We start from the raw sequence: 11,368 nt of genomic DNA on the forward strand, positions 1-11,368 counted from the left end.
AGAATCGGCAGAGAAATTCATGAATAAACCTTATTGCATCATAGTGTCTACAAACTGCTACCCACCTTTGACGCGCAAACCAAGGGATATTAGCACTCTTTAAAGCTTCAACAACACCATAGGAATCATACCTAATGCAAATACGCCTCATTCTCCATCTTACAACCCACTTCATACCTACGATAATGTCATATAGCTCCGCCAAGTAATTAGTAGTAACTCCAAGACCAATAGACATAGCTCCTAGGACTGAACAACTCGCATCTCGTGCAACCACACCAGTACCGACAGCACCTGGATTCCCTCTTTCCGCCCCATCACAACAAAGTTGGAGTTCATTTTCTTCCGGAGGCTCCGAAAAGCATTCAACAGGTTTAAAAGGCTTTAATTTTCTATGATTCACATGAAAATAGTCAAGAATAACAACATCAGCAGCGCTGTTTCGCATGTACTTTTTAAGTCTGACAGAAAACTCTTGGATTAACTTCAAAACACGCCTGAAAAAGACATTCCAATTAGGTTGTTGACGCTGGAAAACTGCCTTGTTTCGCACATCCCATAGTTCTGACCTTATGACAAGGTTAGAAATAAGACACAAGTCGCGGATCATAACACTTCTTCCTTTAACTGCTTTGCAAGATAGCACAAGGTTAGCATTAGGCAATAAATCAAAAATATCAGCAATCCAGTTCCAAGCACGGGCAACAAAGGTGCAATGGAAAAGGATATGATCAAGAGTCTCCTCCGCCACATCACATAGGCTACAACGCTTAGCGGAAGCACCACGGAGAAACTTCCAATTCTGGTCAGCTAAGGTTGGATGCACCTCCCTCCTCCATAAAAGAGATGCGCCTGCAAAATCATTATACTTCTGGCGGATTAAATCTCGAGCTGAACTTACAGTAAAGTTCCCCTTGAGTTACGGCATCCAAATTCGTGAATCTACACCTTCCAAAAGAGTAAGAAATTTATTAACATCAAGACCAGCAGCAACCATGCGATCCAAATGTTCAACAGGAATCTTCCATTGTCCTTCAATCAAAATAGCACTAACCAAAGTGTTTCTATCCAAAGTATAATCGTTAAGGATATCAGCAATGCATCTATTTGAAAACCAAGCATCATAATAAAGAGAAGTATCTCTACCATCCCCTAGCATCACTTTAGTGTTAGATTCAACAGTCTTGTACACTTTTTTAATACCCGGTAGAATAGAAGATTTCAAACCATTCGCCTTAATACAACCATTCCTACCAAAAAACCTTGCACGAAGAAAACCAACCAATTTCTTCTTTGAAGTGCGAATTTTCCACCAAAGCTTCATGAGAAGAGCATCGTTCATAGTAGCCATACGAGCTAAACCCAAACCCCCCTCCTCAAAAGGGCAACAGATTTTATCATAAGCCACCACCACAACACGACTAACATTAGAGTCACCAGTCCAAATAAAATTCTTAATTGCTCTTTCACATTGTCAAATAAATTTGCGCGTCCATTTGTATATAGCCATGTTGTGAATAGAATAATTAGAAATAACCGATTTAACAAGCACAATACGATCATGAAAAGATAATAAAAAACCTTTCCAACCAGCAAGTTGTGACTTAATCTTCTCAACAACTGCAGAAATATGATGATATCTAACAGTGTCAGGCATAATTTGAACTCCCAAATACCTATCAGGAAAAGTGGCAACACTCATACCCAAGTAATTAGCAAGATAGGTACGTCTACTCAAAGAGCCTCCACCATAATAAATCTTGCTTTTTTGCCTACACATTGTTTGGACAGAAGCTGCTTGATACTTTCCCAACAATTCCACCAGATTATGAAGACTCTTAAGGTTGCCCTTGCAAAAAATCATAATGTCATCAACAAAGAAGAGATGAGTAGGGGAAATACCACCTCTTGTAACCATACGAGACATCTTTTTTCCATGAAAAGCTTCGTAATATTTCTGCTAAGAACATCCTCAATCAAGACAAAAATCAAAGGAGAAAGGGGGTATCATTGACGTAAACCTCTATTAATTTTGAAATAACCCTCCGGACTGCCATTCAAAAGAATAGAGATTCTAGCAGAATTCAAAATATTAAGAATCCAAGAGCACCAATATTCAGAGAAACCATACCGGCGAAAAACTTTCAACACAAAAGACCAACTCTCCGTGTCAAATGCCTGAGAAATATCAAGCTTAAGGCCAATGTTGCCATCCTTACGCTTGATATGAAGTTCGTTAACCGTTTCTGAAGCCAAACTGATGTTTTCATGGATATTACGACCCTTCATAAAGGCTACCTGTTCCTCAGAAACAAGGTTATCCAAAACACTACCAAGTCTAGTAGCAAGGATCTTAGTAAAAATTTTAAAGAAAAAATTACTAAGGACAATAGGTCGAAAATTACGAAGAGTGTTTGTACCTCTTACCTTAGGAAGTAAAATGATAAGGCTTGAGTTCACACCATTAGGAATCTGACCAGTACTCCAACAAAACATGACAGCCTTAATCAAGTCATCTTGAATAATATCCCAGCAATGACGATAGAAACAACCAGAAAAAACATCTGGCCCTGGTGCACTGTCAGCTCCAAGGTCAAAAACTGCTTGTTTGATCTCATCAGGAGTAGGAATTCTGTCCATGGCAAGACTTTACTCATCATAAATACTAACATGCTCATAATCAAACAAACTAGCATCAATATCAGTTTCATGGCCATTAAATTTAGCTTCATAGAACTGCACAATATGGTCGCGCAACTGATCATAATCAGAGATAGTATGGCCGTCACTATCTACTAATTCATAAATAGTGTTAGAACTTCTTCGAATGCTATTATGGAAGAAAGTAGAATTGCTTGAACCCTCCACAAGCCACTGATTTCTTGCCTTTTGCTTAAGCATAGTGTTATGTTGAAGACGAGTCTCACTAAGCTTAGCCAAAGCATCTTTCATGAGATTAAGCTTGGTAACATCACTAGGGTCCTCATCCGAACACAGAGCTGCTGATTCAAACCTAAAGTGATCTTGCTTCAATCGAGAATGAATATTACCAAAACCAGAAGATTTCACTCCTTTATCACCCCCTTAAGTCTCTTGAGTTTATAAGTAAATATGAAAACAAGAGAACCATGAGCCGGAAAATTCCAACAATCACTAACCATGCGAAGAAAATCCTAATGCAAAAACCACATCTTCGGAATACGAAAAGGAGCTCTCTTAGGCCTTGGAACAACAAAAGGATAACCCAAGAGAGTAGAATGATCGGAAACTTCCCTAGAAAGAGCTTTACACCGCCAATTCTCAAATTTCGCAAGGCAAGCAGCATTAATAACAACACGGTCAAGTTTACTAATGATTCTATTAGTACCCGACTGACTATTAGTCCAAGTGAATTTTGAACCCAAAGAGTCTGCCTCAAAAAGATTATTGTCATCTAACCAATCTGAAAACTCATTTATAGCCGAAGTTCTTGGTTCAAGACCTCCGTTTTTCTCATCAAGTCTAAGAATACAATTGAAGTCGCCCATAACAAGCCACGGAATAGATTCATCTTGGAGATTGAGTTGCTGCCAAAGACTTCTCCTTATTACTTGAACGTAACTAGCATGAACAAAAGAAATATGAACCCCGTCGACCTCAATATAAATGGCATGTTTGCTCCTATTTAGAATAGAAGGCCTTATTGAATCTAAATAACAAACCTAAAGATTAACTATACTATTAGCAGTAGCATTATGAATAACATGAGAAGAAAAACCTTCAAGTTGTAGTATATTTCCAAAAGCAACCGAGCAGTGCACCTTAGGTTCCGCAAGACAAAACACATCCGGCTTGAATTCTCTAATTAACTCCTTAAGTTTACAATGAGCTGCTTCACGAGCAACTCCATTTATGTTCCAAAAAAGAACCCGCATATTAAAACTTGGGGTTTTGAGATTTAGATACCTTTGCTTGACTGGCAGCATTTGAGGAGGATTTTAATCTTGGTGAAGAACCATTTCGAGCTCGGATTCCAAGTTCAGATTATTCTTCCAAATCCGACATATAATCGTCATCTTTCAAGGCATCAATTCTGGATTGGAGTGCTATCACTTGTTGTTGTTTAGCACGTCTCATAACTTCATCAACCTTGCCAATATCAAGTAGCTGACTGTTTGAAGAAGTCGCACCCAGGATATTAAACTTGTTGTGCGAAACAAATTCAGAATGTTGTTCAAGAGCGTCACACTCAGGTGTTGGCAAAGAAAATTTAGGAATCCTACCAGGGTTAGGAAGTTTAGTTCTATCCACTTCAACATTCCATCCTGGCTTAGGAATCAAAGCTGGAGTACTCATCGACTTAGCTTTGTTCACTAAAACTGTATGCGCATGTGCAGCTTTTTTGGCTCTTTCAAACTCAGTTGTGGAACTTCGCAGTGCCACAGTGCCTTGAACGCTCACAGCAGCAGGCTGTAAAGGTTGTGCAGGCCCTTTACGATTGTCTTCTTCTTATGCGAAGCAACCTGCCATGCTGAATCCCCCTGATGAATAACTAGCGCAGCGGATTATTGTTGAGCTTCAGTTGTAACACCAGGTTGTTGAACTGCTGCATTCGAAGGAGTATGTTTCCTCCTGCATTCAGAATCCTGATGTCCAACAATCTTGCACTTCGAGCAATATTTAGGTATTTTTAAGATTTCAAAAGGCTGCCAGAAGTTGCGTCCTCCCGCTTCAACATGGACTGAATCAAAATTGAGTTTTGAAAAATCAATGTCAATCAAAACAGATGCAAAATGCCCATATTCATGATTTAGGGTTCTTTGATCTACCACAATAGGAGTACCCAACGATTTTCCTAACGATAATAGCGTTTTTTCTACCCACATCTTAACAGGTAAGCCGGGAAACTTGACCCATACGGTAGAATGAGATGTGCATTGTTTATCATCATCAAATCCAGGGTACCATTCAATCAAACATAGAGGCTGCTAGTTCACAATCCATGGATCATTGTTTCCATCCTTGTAAACCTTGTTTTTGTCTTCCTGGTTAGATAACTTGATAATGAAGAAGCCACGGTTCATGGGGATAAACTGAACTTTTGGCTTCACCAAGGTTCCATTGTTGTTCCAAATTGTTTGCAATATCAGATAGTTTGACGCCCTTGAGATCCAGCCTTCCAATGAGACTAAAACACCAGATTTGACAACATTCTTCATAATAATCTTGAGGAATAACCACAACAGGTTTACCATCTTTAGTAGTAGGGTTTGGTAGAGAACTGATGTCTATAGCAGTAGTAACATGGTTTTTTTTTGTTTTTTCCCATAACAAGTTCATCAAAAGTAAGCTTAGGATGACCTGAATCACCCACAGATTGCTCCCTTATCCTTGATCACCAAGAGATGATCCAAGGTGAAAGCGCGAATTTTTTTTTTTTGAAAAAAAGCCAAAAGCCCTAAAATCATCAGAGCAGTTTTAGGAGAGAGAAATGTTGGTGAGTCCGATTAAGGGAAATGTTTTAGGAGATTGCTCCAAACCAATACCACAGTAAGTATCCCCCAGTTTGTGACATGCTTGATGTCTCGAGTGAGCGGATCATGGGGCCCATCGCAGGAAATAGCATACGGTGCTAAGTTAAATAACTAAGTTATTTAAGAAATTGATATTCATGAAATATCGTGTATACTCGATGCATATAATGCATCGAAAACAATCAATACGTATGAAGCGTCGTTGTTTTAAAGCTTAACCGAATAAGTCACGGATTAAGCGTCTTAAAATAGCATCACGTCCAACCATCTTCGAGTGATCGTTTGGAGGCTACATGGGCGAGCCATCCCCTGGTCGATCACTCCCTGTGGAAGAGTGGCGGACGGTGATCATTGAGGTGCTTCATTGGTCATCTAGCTCTTAACCTAGGCTGTCCAACCAAGCTGGCAAAGTTGGACGGACGAGATGGTTTAAGGCATATATCTACGACCGTTGATGGAATTTTAGGGTTTTTAAGAGGTGCGCAAACATCCCTCTTTGGCTTGATCGAATTCAAGCATGGGCGTTAATTTTGGTGGAACCGATCGGTCGCGCATGGAGGAAGTCCGTTGTTGTGCACGTCTATACCTATCAGTCCCATGAAGGCTTGATTTAGGCCACTCAAATTGACTAACAAAGATGAGTGGTCGTGATCGATTTGCGACAGAAATCCATTGCCGCAAAGGATTTGGAAGCCGCGTGACATGCCACCTTCGGGCGTGCGTTTCGAAGCGCTCGTCCATGGTTCGCCTAGGCCCACACGCATAGGTGGGCCCATGGTGATCACATCGACATCCTTGGGACCTCTTGAGTCTATATCTACACCCTCCGTGTAGGATGGCGAAGATAGATGGACGCGATCGAACTACGACAGATATGCATCGCCGCAAACCCTAATTAGGGTTTTTAAACAGTCACGCATGCGTGACTTTGGCAAAACGGTTTGGCAAGCCACGCTTCCCCTTTGGGAGGACCGACCGTGTGGGGCACATGTTGGGCTGACGGTGAACATATGTGCACCTTCCTGATGGTCCTAGGCGCGATCTAAGCCATCCAAATATGCTGGCTAAGTTGGATGGTTGTGATCGTTTTAAGACACAAGTGGAATTTCCTCGATCTTTTAAAGCATCACGCCAGCCATGTTTCGAGAAAACGTTCATTGCTCCATGGCATTGCCATGAGAAAGCCGATTGGGTAGGTGAGGAGCGGATCCGCCAATGTGTGCATTAGCGCTTCACTGATCAATCGCGGGACGATCCAACTAGGATGGCGAAGTTGGACGGTCGTGATGATTTTTAGACTGACCTGATCAGTCTCGCTCGTTCGAGCCTTTTCCAAAACAACACGGCCACCCTATTTTAGGGCTGGCGTTCGGCTGGCGTTTGGGAGTATAGCGTGTGTTCGACCGGCTAAGGCATAAGCGGGCCCGCCGGTGGTCATCACGGTGATCGCCTGCTCCTGCTAGGGTTCGTCTAGGATGGTTAAATCATGCGGTCAACTTGCGTGGCCGTGATCGTTTCTGAGACTGATACGGACAGTCCAGATTTCCCTTAGAGAATTAAATATTCTCGATCGGGCTAATATAAGAACGCCGATACGAGATTCTATTTGTTAGAGAATGGTGTAGCCTGTACGGACATTTCGTGCATACCTCACTATTGACACTTGGAGATTCATGTTACTCTGCTGAGAGTAATACTCAGTCATCATGCCGCACCAATAGTGAGAGTTCTGCTGAGAACAACACAGGAAATACTAGGCAAATCATGCATTAATTAATAATGTTATAAATTCACAGAATATTTGGGATTGTTGCTACATGCTCCATTCTAGGTGAATTTTGTATATTTATCGAATTGGTTCAAATAAATAAAGCGAGAGGTTTTCTGCGCTCATCACTTATCAAATGGATTTATCCTTTGCAGGATGTCAGCATATTAAAATTGGTTTTACAATTTTAGCCCTGAACTAAAATCCACCATCAACACCTGGAAAGGAGATGTCGTTTCCGTATAAGGAATGAGAAACTTCATGATGTTCTTGTTTGGGAATCACAAGAAGTTGTGAAACCAAGATCATACGTCAAGACTACTCCTCTTAACGTTACAGGTTGTAACTGTCCAACCTTTATGCAAAGGAATCATTACTGTGATAGACCTATATTTTCCTATAAACGTCATACGAAGCCCTTTCCCAATCGTAATGGTTATCAAAAGGATAACTTCGTAAATACGAAGGCAAGATCCGATGCTCCAAATTGGAGAAAGACTAACTTGCAAAAGAATAATCAAGCCAATTCTCTTTCGAGAAATCTCGAAGAGAGTAACAGGAAGAAGGTTCCGGTTGTTTCTAAACGCACTCATAAGTGGGTTCCAAAGAAAGTCAATGATGCTTTGAGTGTGAAAAGGAATGATCTCCTAGAAAATTCCATGACTATGGAGAAGGCAGTATCCATGATGTTGGAACTTAAAGAGTTCTTTGGAAAGATGGATTTGGATGTGAAAGGTTTTAAAAGCGATCTCTTTCATGATAATCCAAAAGTCACTTGTGGTGAGAAAGATATTGTTCACCTCAGCACAACTTGAGTGTGTTGTAAGTGCATCCTCATAAAGGAATGCCCTGTTTTGTATATGGTGAGGGAAACACGAAAATTGGGGCGCATAGATTATGTTCGGTAAGGCTGTAGAATTCAACTGGATTCTTCTAAAAAGGTATGTCTATAAACTTGAGCTAGATTTGTGTTTTTATTTGCTTAGAGAACTTATAATGATCCATGTACCTTTCTTATAGATCATTTCTACCTAACTTGATATGTGTTTAAGGTTCTTAAATGTTTAGGTTTGAAAATAATAGCTCGGGATGTTTGAACTACATGGTACACATACCAGGTATGCATAACATCATTTAAAATTAAAATCCAGGGGTTTAAGTACGCATACCCGTTTGCATACTGCTCCTGGATATGAAAATTCGGTTGCAAACCCGTATGCATACTTGATATCGATATTCGGTAAATTTGTTTTTCCTGTAACTTCTTCGTCCGAACTCGGAATGACCTCATTCTTTTTGAATTATCTTCCTATTTGAATTCTCTTCAAAATGGTGATGAGAAATCCTAAATTGGAATGAGTTGAGGTTGTTGTTTGTCGTGTATCTTGTTTTGAGTAATTTGCTCCGTTTCGTCGCACTTGTTCTACTTCTGTTGGACTTGGGCACTTGGATTCTTGGAGTAATTCTCTTATAAGCTCATTTGTAGGTTTTACAAGAATGATGTTGGTGAATCACAAAGAAAGAAGTTCAAGAATAGGCAGTAGTACGCATTGCTATGGGATTCTTGAATGTTCACAATCATCCTATGTGAACTATGATGCATGGTTTTTAATGACTTTGTATGTTCTTCTTTGTTAAGAAAATCTTTTTATACGCCTTTGGTAACCACTCTTGGTGTAAATCCGTGCGAAAAAGATTGATTCTACCTTCAAAGGGCAAAGATTGTTTTTGCAGTATTAATCTTTATTGGTTTTATACATTGCAATTTGTTATGGGATATGTGTGTTTGCGTCCGTGAACTATGATTGTCCCATACCTTGTCAAAAGTTAAGTCTTTCGTATGTCGATATGCATGTATTGATAAAAGAATGAATGAACTTTTGACATTACAAAAGTTTGAAGCCTATTATGTCATTATGCAAATATTGATAGAAAATAGGATGAACTTTTTTTTACGAGGATTATGTCTATTGTATGTCATTGTGCAAATAGTGATGGAAAAATAGAATGAATCCTTGTATATTTCGCAGTATTGATCTTCCTTGATCCATATTTTATGTATATACTGTGAGGCTCCGTAAGTTCTCTTATGTTGAGCATTTCCGATTAGATTAATCATGGGTTTTCTTGTGTTTAATTTAGGTGAATATTATTTGGATTCAAATTCATATTCGTATGTGATTTGTTATGTCCAAAGAAATCCTTCTTTTCTTATGAAATTAAGGTCGCTCTTGTTGTTATTTCGGGAATGACATTTTATGGGGGAGAGTTCTTAATTGAACTTGTGCTTAATCGCCAAATCTTTGTGGGGAGTGCGGCTATGGAATATTATAGGGTTATCTTGTATCTTTATAAACTCCTTGATGAATGCATTTAGCTTCGTCTATATGATTGCATCCAAATAAGATGATATGTGCTTTCTTTTGGTCAAGAAATGTCTCTTTTGGAAATTCCATTAGGATCCCGTTTTCGTACCTTTACCAATTTTATCGACAAAAAGGGGGATAATTAATATGTAGTTCACGCTACAATTACATATGGTTTTCGGATCATTATGTAAGGGGGAGTGGTTTCCATGTGAGATGGAGTATTGACTAAGGGGGAGTGATACATATCATCATAGTACTGTTGTCGAAGTTGTGATACAATTGAACTTTGATACCATATAATGATACTATGACACTGTATAACAATGATTGAGAACTCTTGTTTTCTCATTGTTATAGCTACGGATTTTCAACAACGATGATGTTGAACTTACAACCTTTGGGATCATTGGAGTACTTGGAAGTGACGAAGATTTCGAGTAATGTTGAAGATTAGGCATGTGGAATAGGAGGTACAAAAGTTAATTCATTTATTTTTGCATTCCATATGTATTGATAGTTTTGTCACTAAAATTGACAAAAGGGGAGATTGTTAGAGCATTGCTCGGTCGAACTCGCATGCGTTGCTATCTCAAACATGTTTGTCAATGTTAATGAGCAAAACTATAAGTCTTGATTTCTAGTCTACTATAGCTAAGTCTCGGAGTAGGATAGAAAGTGTAGTTGAGCTCAAGAACTCCATGGAAATCATCATACAAGACGAAGAACTACTCAAGGAACTGGTGGAACTTCATCGACTAAAAGGTATGTGGAGACTTGGATTTATCTATCACTCAAAAGTCTATCGACTCTATCTCATATCTTTGAGACAAAAGTCGTTTTGCTATATAGACTTTGATTATACACATTTGCTATTTCGAGCCGAGTTTGTCTCGCCTATCTATATTCTCGAAATGTGTGTTGGTAAGCTTTTGCTTTGGCCAAGTTCATCTTTACCTAGTGACGAAAGTCATGTTATGTTTCAATCACTTTGAAAATTGCTTACTTTGACGAAAAATAGTTTGTGAATAACAACTATATAATAAGTGGGAATGTTATAAATACCCTTACTATCCATGGATCCTTCACAAATACCCTTTAAGTGTCTTTATTAATACCCTTGATGACATAATTGAAAATTTTGATAAAACCATAAATCATATAATTCCTCTTTTAACCCTGGCTTTACCATCGTCCATTCTTCTTTAGTTTACAAATCTAAGAAAAATGCTCCATCTCTCCCACCACCACCATCTCAATCGCAGCCAACATAACCAGCACCACCACCTCCGCCACCATAACCAACAGATCTGTTATATTTTACGGTCCGCGAGTTATAACCCCAGAGGTGTCACCATCCTTCCACAAAAAGCCCATCAAAACAAAAGTAACACAAAAACCCCATCAAAACAAAAGTAACACAAAAACCCCATCAAAACAAAATTAACACAAAAACCCCAAATTTAAATGTTGGTTTCATCAAATTTTATTTTGGTTTATCAAATTTTACGATGAAACCAAAATAAAATTTGATGAAACTAACATTTAAATTTGGGGTTTTTGTATCAATTTTTAAAAATTTAGGATTTTTGTATCAATTTTGTTTACGATGGAGTTTTAATGGATCCCAACATTTGAGTGGGGTTTTTGTACCACACCTTGTATTTTTATTACCAGTTTTGTATATTTTATACATTTGATTTTAACTTGTTATCAATTGT

The 11,368-nt window shown here is 38.9% G+C and overlaps 1 protein-coding gene across 1 annotated transcript; it reads right to left on the reverse strand.

The window, feature by feature from the left end:
• Positions 1 to 2,649: 2,649 nt before the first annotated feature.
• LOC113348446 lies at positions 2,650 to 3,914 on the reverse strand. The gene is made up of 3 exons (XM_026592221.1): positions 3,801 to 3,914; positions 3,203 to 3,701; positions 2,650 to 3,083 (listed from the first exon to the last, which is right to left on the reverse strand). Exons 1-3 carry the CDS (start codon positions 3,912 to 3,914, stop codon positions 2,650 to 2,652), a joined length of 1,047 nt encoding a protein of 348 aa, XP_026448006.1.
• Positions 3,915 to 11,368: the final 7,454 nt, after the last annotated feature.

This window comes from Papaver somniferum, chromosome 1 (assembly GCF_003573695.1).
Source record: "Papaver somniferum cultivar HN1 chromosome 1, ASM357369v1, whole genome shotgun sequence".
Classification (NCBI taxonomy): domain Eukaryota; kingdom Viridiplantae; phylum Streptophyta; class Magnoliopsida; order Ranunculales; family Papaveraceae; genus Papaver; species Papaver somniferum.